This window comes from Pleuronectes platessa, chromosome 9, assembly GCF_947347685.1.
Source record: "Pleuronectes platessa chromosome 9, fPlePla1.1, whole genome shotgun sequence".
In the NCBI taxonomy this organism is placed as follows: Eukaryota; Metazoa; Chordata; class Actinopteri; order Pleuronectiformes; family Pleuronectidae; genus Pleuronectes; species Pleuronectes platessa.
Window position 1 is genome coordinate 12455276 of NC_070634.1, and position 18011 is coordinate 12473286.

General features: G+C 44.0%; 1 protein-coding gene across 1 annotated transcript in view; it reads left to right on the plus strand.

Annotated features, from left to right (window-relative positions):
* sema6bb (sema domain, transmembrane domain (TM), and cytoplasmic domain, (semaphorin) 6Bb) overlaps positions 1-17112 on the plus strand; it is a 127960-nt gene extending 110848 nt beyond the window's left edge. Inside the window, exon 17 of the mRNA XM_053430196.1 lies at positions 11173-17112. Within this exon, the coding sequence (XP_053286171.1) occupies positions 11173-12071 (899 nt within the window). The 3' untranslated portion in view covers positions 12072-17112. The remainder of the gene's footprint in view (positions 1-11172) is intronic.
* The last annotated feature ends 899 nt before the right edge of the window (positions 17113-18011 follow it).

Genomic DNA, 18011 nt, shown 5'->3' on the forward strand with positions numbered 1-18011 from the left:
TGAATACCGAGGCCCAGCTGATTAAATATGAGGACCTATGGTGCTTTATGGCAACCGACATGAATGAGCATGAAGTAACATACTCTGTGTGTGTGTGTGTGTGTGTGTGTGTGTGTGTGTGTGTGTGTGTGTGTGTGTGTGTGTGTGTGTGTGTGTGTGTGTGTGTGTGTGTGTGTGTGTGTGTGTGTGTGTGTGTGTGTGTGTGTGTGTGTGTGTGTGTGTGTGTGTGTGTGTGTGTGTGTGTGTGTGTGTGTGTGTGTGCAGTTTTTAGAGTAAAGACTTTTTTCTTTAGCCGGCTCTAAGAAGATAAGAATAGCAGCCTGTGCCTCTGCAGAGCTTGTCGAGGTGCGAGGACTCCTGAAGGGCTTCAGGTCTTTCATCTGACTTCATCCTGCGAGTCCTCCCTCTGCTCCTCACATCTCCTTCCCCACAGCCTCAGAGAGAGCCTTAAAAAACACAGAGAGCCCGCTGCTGACCCCTCAGACATCCACAGGTTCCACCGATGCGCACTTGTGTGTCTGTACTGAGTTGACGTGTAGGACTGTGGGACTGTGGGTGGCCAAAGCTGTACACATACAGTAACTTTTAGTATTTGTATTTTACCAAAAAGTACACAAACATTTGAGAAGAGGAACAGTGTCATGTTTTGATGAACCAATCAGGATTTTCTGCTCAGGACAGCAAGGGGTGTCCTGAGCAGAAAATGAAGTCATAGAGCTTCTCTGTTCTTTGTTCTGGTTGCTGGTCCAGATGCTTGATCTCAAATTGTTGTTTACTTTCCCCCATTTACCGCACTGCGACATCTTTCAGAGCAAAAAAACAGTTTTTCATTTAGTCTTAAGATCCCATTAAAAAGGTCTTTGACTTACGATCTGATCTTGTGTCAGAAATATAAAAAAAAATACATCATATATATTGACATTCTCACTGCACATGTGCTGAAGGCCTCACATCTCCCCTGTGTAAAATGAATCTAGGATCCCGACTGACTTCCAAACGAGTTATGTCTCAAAAAATCATCTCATACATACGAGTGTTGAACTTAGATTTGTGGTGAGAAACTTTCCTCCGTCAGCAGGTGAATGTAAAGACCAGTAGCACACAAGTCTACTTGTATATAAATGTTTTGAAAACACCATCAGGTTTTATTGATCAATGTTAGTGCTCTTGCTTTTATTTAGGATTAGTCAAACACCAGAGGCCACAACCTCGACAGTTTGGTACTCCACCCATCAGCTGTCACAAAGACAAATCACACGTCCAAGGATTTCTGATGAATACCAAACTGTATGAGAATTAACTCCAGTGCAATTGCTGAAATTAAAATACTGTATGTTTTTGTTGAAGACCAACACTGAGTCAAAATTAGGTGACTACTGTTTCAGAGTATTGTCACAGTTTAGGTTTTTGTGATCAAATGATCCAATGATATGACAAAACACTGACAGGGCCTGCTTTGCATAATGAGTTCTGTTGCTTTTGATGAGCCTATTTTGTTGCCTTGTGTTTGTACTGACGCATGTTTTAAGTTAAGTTAAATTTAGAAAGATGGACTTTTATCAAAACATGAGCGTTGGCAAGACGGTATCTTGTTTATGTATCTGCTGTCTGTGTGTGATGGGATGAATGTGTTGATGAAGGGATCCAGATGCTAGCCTCAAACAGAGGGTGTGTGTTCCTGTACGTATACCTTTGTGAGGACCATTTTAAGCATAGATCCTACGGAGTTGGGACTTTTTTGGAAAGGCATTTAGTTCTGATGGTTAAGGTTAGGGTAAGCTAGGTAATACATTATGCCAATGAGTGGCGCAGGCATTTCTCATGTTTTGGGGACCTACATCTGAAAAATGTTAGGGTGAAGACATCCTTTGAGTTTGGCTTAAGGTTTAACTTAAGGCTTAGGTCTGGTTAAGGATAAAGTTAGGTTAAGGTTTAGGCGTAGGGTTGGGTTTGGGGTTAGCTCTAAATAAACGGTTACGTTCGTGCAAGTAGTGACTCAATTCTTCAGGAGTCACTCTCTTTGTGTGTGTGTGTGAGAGAGAGCGATAGAGAGAGAGAGAGATGGATGGATCAGACTATTAAAGGAACCAAGGGTTACATCACATAAACTGAAGCCACCGGCCAGACACTGGCATTTAAGGAATTTCGCTGACCTTTTACAAACACACACACACACACACAGGCGTGATGAAGAGTAAGGGCCTGCGGGGAGTGTGTGTCCAGTGCTGAATAATAGTAAACCAGTGAAATGCAGGCAGACGCTGTGTAATGACTCAACAGAGAGTCCTGCAGCGTGACTTCCAGAGAACTGTAACTACCCTGCTCACGCACCACTGGGGCTTGTTTCTGTGTCCATCACCCAGGCAGAAATCGACCATGGTCGGTTCCCATAACTCCCTGCATCACACAACACTTTTCTCGCTCTCCGCAACACATCAATAACAATACACCACTTTTTTCACACTCCCTCTCTCTTTCTTTTTTCACTCAATCACACTCTCTCTCCATCCCATTCTCTCTCACTTCATTTATGTGTCTCTTCCCTCTGACGCATGCTCCTTGCTCTTTCTGTCACTTCTCCCCTCAGCCACTTCCCATCTCTATCAACTCTTGTGTTTGTTGCGGCGGCGCCTCTGTATCGATCACCATGAACTCCCCCTTGGTTCAGGTCAGCCGACTGGTGCCGTGATTCTGAGCGACGGCTCTCGTTGCTCAGGATGTGTCCTGACGGCACGGTCCACCTGCGTGTCACATCAGAGACATTTCATTAGAGGCGGCCTGTAAATTAACCAAACAGGCGGTCGGCTGAGCGAATGGGGCGAGAACAAATTCAATCAGCCGCCAGATGGCGTGCAGCATGAGGCCTAATGGTTTAATCATTCTGTTAAACCTTTGGAAATTTGTATGGAGGCCAACACAGCGCTGGGGGTGTTAACATAAAAACAAATTGGCATGTGTTTTCAGCTGGTGGGTGGATTGTATAACACCGTACATGGTTCTGATGTGATGTATGGTTGTAGCATGTGAGAGAGATTAAGTTGAAATGGCCTGCTTCATGATTTGGGAATGAGAGACCTGAACCCTCTGGGCAGATCGTTAACGCTACCCGGACCTGCGCTCCAATTTATTGCCTGTGTCATGTTTGTGAATATTTATTAGTTCTCCCCACGTTCTGCTTTTGCTTTGCACCTGAAATGAGAATATCAATTACCTAATGAAAACACCAGCGAAACACTGCGACCCCTCACAGCATATAGAGGGAAAGCATAAAAACTGCACCCTACTGAGAGAACGTTTTTCTCCACACATGCACACACAGCTCTCGCTGGCACACAATTTAGTTTTCTTCGCAGTTTTCACCACAACCCAGTGGCTTTGTTTTGACTGGACGCTGCTGGAACCGCAAACAGTCTCCCCCTGCGATAAGCTGCCCTTTGCTGCAGATTGACCAGATTCGGGAAAACAAGATGTCCTGATAGAACTGAATCCACAAATTTAATGAGGAACATTCCTCACAGCAGCACATGTGCAAAGGCTGTGAAGATAAAGAAAACATTTGTGGGAAACAACGAAGAAGAGAAAAAACATCCTGTAGCTTTTGATTACATGGCAACAGCGGGGAGTCAGGCCCCTCTGCTGATTTTAACACATAGCTCTCCCCCAAGCAACTCCAGCCTTACCTCATTTACCCCAAGCAGAGAAGTTTCTGTGAGCACAAGATGGAGAGGAAGTCAAAATGAGGAAAGTGGACGAGAGTCAAACTACACAGGGCAACTAGAGCGAGAGGTGGAGGAGAGGGATGTATATGCTGCATTTGAGTCGTGCAGGTATGTGATTATTCATCCATCATTACCAAACTTGACTGCAGCCGGCCGAATGCCTGATCTGCCCTCACTAATAGACCTGCAGCCCAAGACCTGAATCTATTAGCTGCAGGCTTTTTTGGAAGAGATTTTTATGGAATTTTAATTGCAAACACATGGCTGCTGCGCATGAATGTTTTTACATATTGATCATTCGGGTTGCAAGAGATAGACATGTCTGACTGTCCCTCAGGAGCCAAGAAAGGGGAGGGGGAGTATTTTTCTGAAAATATATATTTATCTTTATTTTACTTTGGAGTCTTGCAAAGCTTTGCAGCAGCTTCCCTCGGCCATGCTCTGGAAACGCTGTCAGGGAGGGACCGTAAACGCTTTTACAATCATCCCCAAAAGTAAACATGGTTTTACGAGCTGGCTGGTTTCGGTCCAAGTAAGGAGTTCTGCAGCATTTGTGCCTCTCTTCTTTTCTTTTTTTTTACACTTTAATTCTTTCCCGGTGATCATGCTGGTGTGTGAGCTTCACAGTTCGCTACGACATGTGATGTATTCTATATTCGTGTGAAAGAAAGAGAGAGATGCTGTAGAGGAAAAAGTGGGAGAGATTCTGACTTTAGTGAATCTGCTGAAAGAAAAGTAATAGGAATGGTAAAAAGAAAAAATGAGTAAGACAGCGGGAAGGAGAAGGATATCGAAAAACAAGAAACAAAATACTGCCTGCAGTCTTTCAACAGAGGCAAAGGAGAAAAGGATAATGAGCAAAATCACTGAGCCATGGGTGCAGCAGGCGTGTGTAGCCTCCTATTAACACACTCGCATTCATACGTCTATAAACACTCATTCACACCGCGGCGCACATGCTTCGCCACGTGCTTCCTTGCCATCACCGCTTGCATTATCACATTAACATGCAGGGAAATGGTGGATTTCGGAAGATGAAAGTCGCTCAGATCAGCGGCGTTACACTGACACAGTCGTAACCCATCAAGCTCAGAAGTGTGCACTCGTGGCATCGACATGTCCGCCGGGATGATGTGAAGTCTCTTTGTTCTGTTTTGATGTGCCGTGTTTCTAATAATTCCAGCCCCCTTAAACTGCATAAAAGTTGCCCCGCCTGGCTTTCGATCAAGGAACTTATTGAACTGTGGGCAGCCTCAAATAGCTCCCGAATTAATTCAGTCCCATCTAAAAATGTGAACACCTACAGACAGTAATTAAAGGAGGTGTAGGAGGCAAGCAGGTGAAGCATGCTTCTTCAGGACATTTGGATGGTCTGGTGGTGGTTCTTTTTAATAACTAGAATGGCGCTCAGTGGAGTAGGTACCTCCGCCACGGTCCAACGATCCCCACTGTCGAGTTCTTTAAGGAAGTAATATATAAGGAAAATCAAAGTGGACTGATTCGTATAAAAGCATAGTTGGTTGTTTTTTGCATAAATGGAGCGACACCTGCGAGCTGGTTCAGGCAGCTCGAGCTGCGCTGCTCCAATCATGTGACATACACCACGTGACATACCTCACTCTCCACAATCATCTATAATACACAACCATCTATAAGGTGGTCTATTTAAGCTGGAGTGGTATTAAGGTATTTATCTCACAATGTTATAGAAAAAAACTCCCCCTGATCTGGATCCACAACTAAATACTGTGATGGTTTATTTGGTCTTGCCCCACCCCGATTTTGATGGAACTCGATTCAGAAGTATTTGTGTAACCCTCCAAAGTTTAACGGAGCGACACTCTCCATCTTGATCAGGCCATGACCTCTAGCTGCATTGGTCCAGTCATGTGACTTGCCTCACTCTCCACAATCGTCCATCATGCACGCCCTCCAATAGAGGCCGAGTATTTAAGCTGCAAAGATCTCCATTTCCATGATTTTATACACATATTCATCAAAAATAAGTTGAATATGTTTTTTTCCTTTTTCCTAACTTGTTCAAAATCCATTGACCCCTCAAATGTATCTCACAGCCACTTAATGGGTCCAGATTGGTTGGGAGCCATTAGATACTCAGATTTCACTTGTTCACTTGTGTGATGCTGGACTTGTCCCAGTTTTCAGCCGCGACTGTGAGGAGAACAGAAGTATCACGCGCCACAGAAACGACGGCTGAACCTCGGAAAATTAGACCCACCCTGTAATAAACTGTGATTATCTCTTGGATGCATGTGTCTAATCAAGATCATTATCACTGGTGGTGGATTGGGAAATGATCTTCTTCCCCTTCATCTGACTGTCTCTTATATCTCACGCACACACACACTTGTTCGCGGCGCTGTTGTCAAAAGTGCTGCCAGAGCGTGCGCATGGGCCGAGCAGATATACGCCGCCGTGTGCCAGCGTTCTGATCAAGGGAACTGTTTAACAACTGGCGTGGAGCTTGCAGGGCTTTTCATTAATTTCCCCCTACTCAGCGGCAGAATGGAAGGGGGTGTGGGGGGGGGGGGGGGGGGGGGGGGGGTCAGAGATGAGGGTTGGAAGACATGTTAGAAAACTTCGAGGCAGCTGCAAAAGAATCCCTCCCAACAGTAATGACCACAGATGTAGCGTTTTCACAGTCACGGAAACATAGCGTCTTATGGTTTTATCATCACATTTGAATGTGCACGAACTCGGGTTGATTCTAAAGTGTGTGACTAAATAAAAAAGTTTCTTCCCTTCGCTTATGAATTTTTAAGCTATTACTCCCATCATGCCGCCACCCACGGTGATCAAAGAAGTGGTGGGTAAGAGAGGGAGAGATACGGGGAGAGGATTAACGTCTCACAGGAGGATTGGAGGGAGGGATGGAGTTAGAGGATGAGGAGCAGATGACTGTGGAAGAGAGACAAAGGAAATCAAAGAAAAATTGAAACGGTGCATGAGCTCCTTTGTGCTTTGAATGTGACAGTTGACTGGTGCAAACGTATATATATACATATATCCTATCACTGACACAGCCGTTCCATCGTGTGTGGTACAAACTAGCTCTCTGTTCCCCTTCTTCAGCGCTTTAATCCTCCCTTTTCTACTCCTCGTCTTGTCACCTCTGTTGGTTCAGCTCTCGTCTTCTTCTGTCTCACATCATCCCTCCATTTCCTTTCTTTTCCTCAACATGCATAAAATCATTTTGTCTCCTCTTCCTCTTCCTCTTCCTCTGCCTCTTCCTACTCCTTTCCTCTTCTCCTCCTCCTCTTCATCGCCTATACTCTTCATCTCCCTCTCCTCTCCTGTCCTGTTTTCTTCTTTCTTCTCCTCTCCTCCTTTTCTCCTCCTCCTTTCCTCTCCTCTTCCTCTTCATCTCCTCATCCTTTTATCTCCTTCTTCTTTTCCTCTTCCTCTTTTCTCCTTCTCTCTTTCTTACTCTTCTTTCCTCTCCTCTTCAATTTATTTTCACTCTTCCTCATTTCGTCTCATCTTCCTCTTCTTCTACTCCTCCTTTCCTCTCCTCTTCCTCTCATTGTCCTTTCCTCTCTCCCTCTTCCTTTCCTTCTTCCCCTTCCTCTCATTGTAGTTCCCTCTGTCCCTCTTCCTCTTCCTCTCCTTCTTCCTCTTCCTCTTCCTCTCCCTCTACTCTTCTTCCTCTCTCCTTCTCTCCTCTCCTTCTTCCTCTTCCTCTCCTCTCATTGTTATGCTTTAATTGGAGCTGGAAGCCTCGAGACAAGCAGCTCAATGTGCGTCAGGCTGACAGGCAGAGCCGTTGGCTTCTATTAAGCTTTAATAAGCGAGCAGGATTGGAAGAGGGAGAGAAGGAGCTGAGGGGAGGAGAAAGTGTGCAAGCTACTGTCACCTCTGTGGGATGCAGAGGAGCCCGTCTGCTGTCACACAAACACATAAACACTCACACACACAAACTACCAAAATCATCCAGCATCTCATTTTCAGCTGCTTTTTCAACTTATTGCCAGAGGCTGAAAAATAATTTTGTGAATCTAGAAAAGAGTTTTATGTACGAGATAAAAGAAACTGACAAAATAATTTCAATATCTGAACATCCATGTCAAAGAGAAAGAGCTGAGGAAGTGTGTTTTACAGAAATGCACACACAGCCGAACACTACTAACACACAAACACACATGTCAATGCCTCTCCTCCGGCATGAAGATGACAGCAGCATTATTTCACCGTGCCGAATTTAATCTGTAGTGCCACACAGCGACCCTGGACCACAGCTGAGGTATAGATGTTAGAGGAATATCTACAACCTCTTCAGCTGGGTGCTGCAAGAACAATTCCATCTGTGATGTGTGTGAGAGAAGGTTGTGGTTTCCCCCCCCATCATGTTGCCGTCTTGTTATGAATTTCTATGCCATCGCGGTTGCGGGTGCGGCGCTTCGTTTTTGTTTACAAAGTCATCATGGCTGTGGTTTACTGAAAAAAAATAAACATCCAGCCATGAATCAATTCATTTTGTGACTCCTTCAGTGTGTGTGTGTGTGTGTGTTTGTGTGTGTGTGTGTGTGTGTGTAAACGACAAATGATTATGCTGGAAATGTAACCTCCAAATGCCTTTCTCTGTGTCGCAAATGCTTCCCCCCCCAAAAAAAACGCCCCTTTTACCGACGAGAGGAGCAATAATGAAATTGAAGCTGGCAGTCGCTCCAAACTGAATATTGGCCTGAAACATGGAAATAAATACAGCAGGAGTGTTTAGGCAGCGGCATGTTTAGGCTGCTGCAACAAAGATGCCAACAATGTGTTCAAGGAGAAAAAGAACTTCCAGTGAGCAAGTGCCAAAGTCTATATAAACACAGAGGAACATGGCTGCTTACATTAATACAGAAAGACTAAATGGAAGTCTGCGCTGGTTCGCGTGTGTGTTACAAAAAGCTGGTTGTGCGACACTGGAGGAATCCAAATTATGAGCTGCCATCTGTGTGCCGAGCAATTTTGAGAGACCGAGCAATCAAGTTTTAACATCCTGTTGGATGAAAACCAACCACTAGAATAAATATTAATATTCTGTTAAATAAATACTTTGAAATGCAAAGCTAAAGCCTAATGCAAAGACCTACCTCAGGATTATTTTTGACGATAAATCATTCTGAACCATCCAATTTTAGCCCCAAATATGAGATGGAAATATATTATCCTAGGATTAATATTCATGAGGAGTAATAAACTAATTGGAAGAAGAGCAAAGACAAATTTAATAGAAAACGTATTTACATCAAAGGAATGAAAAAAAAAACACATTTCAATTTAATATTATATCCGATCCTGTTGATAAAATGTGATCTCTGTTTATTCAGAGGGTTTTATCTGAGGATGAACTGAACTGTGCACGTCACATCATTAACAGTCTGTAACTAAACCTCTGTCCACATGTATCATTGAGTTTATTGGATTGGTGAGAGAGGACTAATTAATGCTGAAAAGGACATTGATTGACCAACAAGCCCAGTTGATTAACGCCAGGTTTCAGTCGATGGAAACTGCAAACTTGCTGAGAGTGAGGACTTGCATCGATTGTGTCAAGGGTCAATTTTTTTTAGTTATAAGAAGAAATTGTAAGTGGCAAAGGATTGATGAATAGTTTAACATACTTTTGGTAATTTGTTACCTGTACACTTTAGAGTGCGGTGACACTATAAGGCCACAGCGCCGATTTCCTGGCTTTGAAGCAGCTGTTTGAATAAAGAAAAGACAATTTGTGAGGTTTTACCTGAGGCTGTGTGTCTATCGGTGATATTTTTAGACATGCTAGCAACACGTCTTCAGTGATGGGAATGCTAGTCCACCACCAGCTGACTGACTTTGATGTTCCCTGCCTTTTTTTTTAGTTGGACAGGCACTTAAAAGTTAGTGAGTATCATGACAGCTACCTGATGATGGTCACTTGACGAATACCTTGACTTTTCATCCAGGGATAGGGTTATTTCAGGTTAGTCGGGAAGGTTAAACCTGCCATAAGGTCAAAATTTGTCCAGAACTGTGATCCCCTTATATTTTTCCTGCTCTTTTATATATATATATATAGCATGCAACTTATTGTGCTTTTGTATATTGATACAACATTTTTTAGTAAACAGCTTCAACTGAAAGAAAATAACTGTTTCTTTCAGAGCTGTATCATTGTACTTACTTTAAACCAGATTCAATGAATAGATTGGTCTATGGTTAAGAGTTGTGAACTGCCCTTTTAATGTGCACGCGAGCACCTCCGGCTGAGCACTGCAGTTCAGCTCTCTCCCACAGGGTTTAAGCTGCCATTCCACAGCTTAATGTCAACTTGTAGGCTGAACCATTATTATACAAAGCCACAGGCCACATTAATTAACCACCAGGCTGTCTAATACAAGAGCGCCCGTACCACAACCGACTCCATTTGTCGCCATTAAAAAGGAATTTGTCAGACAATAAAGTATGTTTGTTTAAAAAAGTGTTCTCAGTACTTTAATTTTCCCTCTATTTCTTCTTCCTGCCTCTTTTTCTCCTCTGTGTGTAAATGACTGAGTGGGACCCAATGTCTTTTAATGACCTCCATTCATTTTCTACAAGAAAGGATTTATTTAGCTGTCCTTGTGGAGACAGTCCTCCCTCTCTTGCGCTATTGGTGTTGTGAGTTAACGGCCATTACTGTTTGTCTAAGGCCCCAAATGTTCGAATTTGCCTCAGGCAACTTCTTCTCTGTAAAACCTCGTTCTTTCATCTGCTTTTCTCCAATCTGCTTCCCCTGGCACATTTTCATTGTGTTGGTTGGTGTTGGTCCCAGGAGCTCACGCAGCAAAGAACAACGTCTCTGCTGGCATTTTCCTAATTGATCCATGGCAGCTGTGGTTTAGTCGTGTCCATATCCTCAATTATTCATAAAACAGTTATCTCCAAGAGACTACATCACATGTTCTCAATGAAACACAGAAATTCGCGGTCCTGTAAGGTGACTTATGTTCATCATTACGCTAATTTGGTTTAGACTTCGGCATATAGATGCAACAAGGAAGAAATACTAGCATAGTTCTCTAAGCACAAAGGAGCACGTCTGCCACATATCGATTGGAAGTATAATAGATTTTCATGGTTTGAAAAACTTTTACGTTATTAGTCAGTGTTACTGCCAGACTTGGAATCTAACCCCATAAAGCTAATGTTGTGAAACATGTTAAGGTTGAAAGCTATTCTCAATCAGGAAGACAGTTATAACAGAGATTAAAATCACCCTTCACTTTATTTAATGAAGGCAATTAGGCCAAAGATATCTTGGCTGGAGAACACACAACCATTCCCACCCACAGAGTGGAGAGAGAAAATAGGCCACTCTTTCCATTTGTTAACTCCCACATGTTTAATACAGGAAATACTGACGCTGCCTCGATGTTTTCACCAGCTGACCAACAGTGTGTTTTATTTGTGGTTTCTCTCTTTGCAGGGATGCTGCTCCAAGAGAGTTTCATCGAGGAGCCTGACGGCCTGGTGTCTGTGAACCTGCTGGTGGTGTCTGCAGTTTCAGCCTTCGCAACAGGAGCCGTCCTCTCCGGTCTCACCGTATGCTGGATAATGAGTCATCGTCACCGCAACTCCCGCAGCTCTGGAGCTAACGGCGCCCGCCGCAAAAGTGACAAAGAGCAGAGCATGCTGGGACAGGGCCGCAGCGGCTCTGTAATGAGCGTAACGCGAACCAGCGGCGGAGAGAGGCGGAGGTCACAGGTAGACAACCCCTTTGTCACGCCCAACGGCTGGCCTAAAGGAGATATGGATCCGGGATTGTTGCCGACCCCGGAGCAGACTCCACTGCAGCAGAAACGGGGCATGCATCTTCCGGACACTGACTGGGACCAGAGCCAGACCTTCCTTACCGCTGTGGGGACACCCTGCCCCAATAACTCTGTCATCTACCTGAGCTCCAAGTACCTGCACGGAGGTGTTGGAGGGATGGTCCGGATAGAGGACCCAGGGGAAGTTGTGCTGCCCCTGCACACAGAGCGCCAGCGCTACCTGATCTTAGCCACCCAGAGAGGGGAACATGGCGGCAGCCGTCCCAGTGGCACCCTGAGGAACTCAGCAGGGGAATATATCTACCCCGCCACACCACAGGACTCCCCAGACAGACGGCGGGTGGTTTCTGCTCCCACGCCCCACGACTATGGCGAGCCCCGTTGGAGTCACGAGGTGCTCAACTACAACAGCAACAATGGGGCGCCGTATCACGCTCAGCGCCAGGGCCTCATCAGGCCAGACATGCATGGGCCTCGAGGGCTGGGGGAACTGGCTGACTTCAGCCATCTTCTAGTGAAGAACATGGGAGAGCGTGCCCCTAGTGGCCAGTGAGGTGAAGTGTCAGAGCCCTGACACCAAACTCTCTCTGAACGCTCATTCCCTCCAAAAGTAAACTGGAAGAAGTCCACCCCCAAGACTCACTGTCCCAGGTCTAACCTTTCCCTGTCTGTCCTCTCTCACTGTCATTCAATGTTCAATGACGTCATTCAGCTGACTGAAGAGAGAGATGGAGAGAACAGAAACAGAGAGAGTTGAAAAGAGGAGAACGCTCTCCCTCACATTTTCGTTCCTCTGCTCTTAATCTGGGGCGCACCCCTCTACTCTGTTTGTGGAACGGCCCAGAGAGTGTGACTTTGACACCACAGGACAAACAGTGCGGCACAGAGAGGGGTGTAAAAGGACGGGGAATCTTCTAAAAAAGACTGTTTGGAGATTTAAATAAGAAGACAATTTCGCTTGTAGCGCCAAATGTGAAAGATCTCCCTCCACCATTTTGTTCACTGTTTTGACGCCATGGATCTTCTTTGGTTGTGACATTTTTGTTTCTGCCTTTTTTTTGTGCCAGTGGGCATCCAGCAGAAAACAATTTGCTCTACTCTGGATTTCAAATGGGACAGACACTGTTGTAGCCGTGCCAGAGGGCAGTGACTCTCAATGAATCCTGCAGTGTGTGCGTCTGTGTGTCTATCTGACTGTGTGACTGTGTGAATGTGTGCGGTCACGACAACCCCAACCAGTGTCCTGTCCAAACTGTGAAGAATAACTATATATTGAAGTTTCTGTAAACAATCACAGAGAGATAAATGTATTTTATTATGTGTCTCTGGATGTGTTAACCAATCAGAGGGGTGGGTTGTTGAAGGGTTGAGTAATTTTTTGTGATTCCCAATACCTCATGAGCAGCACTGGACAGAGCCATGATGAATTGAAAGAGAGCAATAATGAGCAAGAAACATATACGGATGAAGATAAAGCCAATTTAATTTGATATTTTTTTATGATACTAGTTTTCTCAGCAAAGCAAGCTAAAGCGTAGAGACGTCAGGAAGAGCAGGGCGCTGGGGAAAGGAACAATATCTCCGCTCCATTCTTCTCTCCCTCGCTCCCTCTCAGTATGCCCGGGTCTGTCTGACCTGACCTGAGGCCTCCCTGGGCTCCGCAGCCCATTTGAAAAGGGGGGAATGTGAGCTGTGGCTGTCTGGCTGTCTGACTGAGGCTCTGAGGCTCGGCCGCTTGGGACCTACATTGAGCCTCTTCTGCCCGACACTGAGCCTCTTTGTGCCCCAGATGCATGAGGAGACTGCGGCAACAAATAGCCGTTAAGAGTCAGAAACCTAGCCCAGAACCACAGCCTAGCAGAATATCAATGAAGAGGACAGCGGCTCCATCCGTCATGTGAGATGTACCGACCGGGCCCGGGCATCTCTTAATGCTTCACCCAGTTGCCAGGATAGGGAGGAGCTGAGGGCTGAAGCGGGGGCTGAGGCCAGGGTTGGGGCACTGCTAACGGTCACAATGGTCATCCCTTGTGGTTTTATCCCTTTCTGTCATTCAGTGTGTTTCCCAACAAAAGCGGGATAAAGAACACAGATGGGCATGGGTGTACTAGGGTGTGGAGTTACTCTTTCTCTCCGTTGTCTTTTGATGTTTTCTGTTTTATGTCCGTTCTCATCCGTTCTTGATTCAGATGTAGATCCAGATATAGTCTTAGTTCACCTGGGTCACAGTGGTTGTTTTGTGTGTCTGCGTGCGTGTGTAAGTCTCTGAGGGCTTGTATCCACGAATGTGTTGCTCATATTGAGTGTGAAAAAACCTGCTTTGATCAAATTTATAGTCATCCTCACCCTCCTTCCTTTCTCTGTTGAGTCACTTTTTTGTGTTGTGCAGCAGCTCTTTGCTTGACATTCACAAATCTGTGATAACAGTGTCACAGCCTGGGATCAGTAAACGCTGTACAAAATACTCAAACCATTATACAGAGCACAAAGATGTGCAGATAAGACGGAGGTTATGGGCTGTGCTTTGTTGAAGGGACAGATGGCAGATACCAACATTATAAATTATTAAGTACAAAAGCTAGGGCCGAGAATTGTTTGGAGTTTTTCTGAAACTAATGCCAATATGATATGACGCCTTTGAGAGCAAACATATGTTTTCACAAAACCCTGTTTTTCATTTAAAGCAAGTCTGCGTTGCTTTGTATTATGTTTGACGCTTTCGGCTCTGGTTTACTGAACTGTCATGAAACATTCACTCTCACAGATCTTATCAGGGTCGTTTTGGGCCTCATCAGGCAGCTGTTTTCAACAATAATGCTTCAATGATCAACGCAACCTGGCAGCAACAGACAGTCAACGTCAGTGACTAGCTAGTGGACATACTTGAACATTTAGCAGCTAAAGATGCAGATCCAAGGGTTGGTAGAGACTAAAAATGGAGCTTAAAGGAGAGTGAATATGAGAGTGCCTTAATTAGGTGAACACACACGACTTCAAATGAATGATATTGTTGACAAACAGCCATATGCCAACACATGAGCCCCATAGTTCTAAAATGCATTTCATGTAAAAAACTATCATTTGAAGTGATGGATATGATTTGAAATGATTAAATGCTAAGGCCTATATGATTAGGAACAATACATTTTTCAATACCGTATGTTAAGAAAAGTTTTTAACGCAAGGAGCCGAAGCAATGGAGCGTTACACACTCTACATTCAACAATAATTAGATGTAAATCAAGAACTGGCCATCCAACACAAAGTTAACAAGATTGTAATTCCGACCAGACATTTGACACCGGCTGACATTTAGCATTTTGCTTTTGATACCCACCCCTAAAAGGTAGACAGCAGAGAGAGTGAGGTGCAGCAGTGTAAGAGATTTATGAAGGCAAGGACAGAGGAGGAGGTCAGGCAGGCAAGCACGATGCTACTGCATTACAGCCTCTCCACATTAGAATTGTGTATTCTTTACACATTCTACCCTGAAACAGGTCATTAGTATTGAGGATAGTGGGCTTTCCACCATCCCGGCGCCTCATCTCTGTCTCTCTTTATCTCTCTCCCCGTCTACCCGTCTCTGCCATGGCCTGCATTATCTGTGTGTGTGTATGTGTCTGTGAATGAGGCCTCTCTGTCTCGGCCGGTCTGCGCAGCCAGCCGTGTCCTCGCTCCGCATCTCCTACGGTGTTTCACTAAACATGCTTGATTAGACAAAGTACATTCCCGGCCCTCTAATGGCCTGATGAGCCCCTAAGAAGATTACTACAGACACATCAGCCCTGAGAGGGAGGTGCACGTTCAACCAGCTATTTACCCCTGCACTAACCACCAACCACACACACATGCATGCATGCATAAACACACACACACACACACACACACTTTGTAGGGCCCTTTTACCAAATACGGGACGCAATTGAATTAAGATCAGAAATCAAACTCACGCTTGAACTGGCCCGACACTGGCTGGTTCTAGGAAAGGTACAGTGATGCTATCTTACTGACTGCGTAATTTGATTACCTTAGCTCGACATTATGGGGCATCTAAAGAATTCAGATGTAAGCACATGCAGATAATTTCTGTTTATCAAAGCCATCATCCTCCCTCTTCTTTTTACTTACTTCATGTCATTCCAGTTCCTCCTCTTTACAACAGCTGCACTTTGTCCTCTTCCTCCGCTTGCCCTTTTATTCTTAACAGATTCAGACTATCTCTCTGCACACACACACACACACACACACTACATCCATTTCGTCCTGTTTATCACTTATAAAGGTTAGCTGGTTAATTTACTGAGCTGGTGACATAAGCAGAAATCAAAGTAATTCACAAAAAAATGCTTTATTTCACATCACATCTTTTGTTAGACATTTTCAAAGCCGCTCTCATGGTAAATTGCTTTCCTTTGCTCAGAAATTATTTTGCTTGTAGTTTTTTCATTTCTTTGTCCCCTGCCTCTGCACACACACACACACACATTAAATTAAATTCCCACCCACCTCTCATGACCCAGCCTATGTGTGTATATTGTTTTAAACGTGTCTGAAGAGACCATGCCGTCGTGTGTTGGGGTTGTTTATGCCGTGTGGCCCAGTGATGCGATGCCCCCCCCACAGCCAATAACTGCCATCTCGCCCTGCAGTGCTCCGATGTACTGTACTGTATGTGCTCTATGCCCTAGAGAGAGTCCAGAAACGGAGCCTGACTTATATTAAACCCACCATGCATTGCAGCGAGGAGCAGTGACATGACACTTCTCATTTCCAAGTCAACATCGAACAGAAAAAAAGCACAAAAAAATCGGAAAACAAAATCAACATTTGCATTTTTGTAAAATTGTAGATCTATTAAGTCCGCACTGATCATCTTTGTCATGTTTGTTTTTCTATGGTTTGTTTCTGTGGTATATATTTTGTTTGAAATGATATGGGATATTATTGTATATGATTTCAATTTCAATTCTCTGGTGTGCTGGATTTGATGACATCATTGAAGATGAACCTGATGACTATCATGATTGCTGTTGTGTTGACAGTGACAATGAAGCAGTACTGTGAGCAGCGCTGAGCTCTTGTGTTTGGACGCTGAATCTAAGGTTTATAAAGAGTCTTCTCTCCCGTAGAGGGGAGTCTCCTGCTACTGTGAAGGACCCCGCTGCCCTACAGCTCTGGCCAGAGTCTGGCCCGCCGTCGGCCCGGGTACCTCGGGGCACAGTGTCATCAGATGACAACACATGTTCCTACTACGTGTACATAACCTTGATGCTTACATGTAATTAAAGTGCCGTAGCTGCATGACGACACAGCCTCTGTGTTTGTACAGAAGTAGCGACGTGTGAATTTGTACAGTACATGCAAGTGTGTGTGCTTGTGTCCGCAAAGAAAATCTGTTTGTCGTCACGCAAAGAGCAACATGTGCATGCACCCTCCGACAACTGCACAAAGCACACATACATTAGACACATACACAAACACACTCCAGCAGTTGTTCTCCATTCTCCACGTTGTCCTGAGCTCTGCCTGTCACTCCGCATGGAGACTTTGCTCTATGTCAACTTTCTTATTCTAATAAACCACTCAGACATTGAGGTCTGCTCCTTGAGTTTCTTCTTTTTTCTTTGCTTCTTTATAATTTCACATTAGCAGGAAAAGACTCAGCAAACTTACTTAATGAAAAGGAAAAACAGATTTGTCTCCTATCTCTTTCAGTTCCTCAATGGTGGAGGACATATTCAGATACAAGTAGTTACAGTAAAAGTAGCAACATCTAAAAAAAATATGTCCCTCATGCTGACTCTACCAATACATTACAATACAATAGATTTTACTTCATTTTCAGGACTAATTCTATATGCTCTTCTGTTTCATAATAATATTCAAAATGTGAAGAGAGAAGGGCTGGTTGCCTGGTTTATTATTAAAATTGCTGTTATTATTTTAATTTTTGTATGAATCTAATGTGGGACCAGTTGGGAGTCAAAATAGAAAAAATATATATTTTCTAAAATAAATAATAATAATACAACGTAAATAATGTTTCATTGTTCTGTTACCTAAAAGTACATCATACAATATTTAAATATGTATTATTCAGACTAAGCAGGTAAGTAAGTTTTTATGTATAATCAAAGTAAGAACTAAAGCTGTCATATCAGTGAAGTGGAGCAGAAGTAGAATATAAATTGCCATCATATGTTAATAGTAAATATACAGTATACACACAACATGTGATGGAAATTATTAAATACAGTATATAGCACTATATTGTGGCTGTTTGATTAAAAGTTTTTTTATACATTGAAGAAAATTGTAAAAATGTAAATAAATCACAACCCTTAAAACATATATAATTAATACAAAATGTATTCCTCTACCACACCGTGTACTGAGCAACATCATAACTCGAGCTGCGCACTAGCATAGTACCATCACCACTCAGTAGAAGGGGCTGTTGCTTCACAGGACCTGGAGCCATGCCTGTGCATAT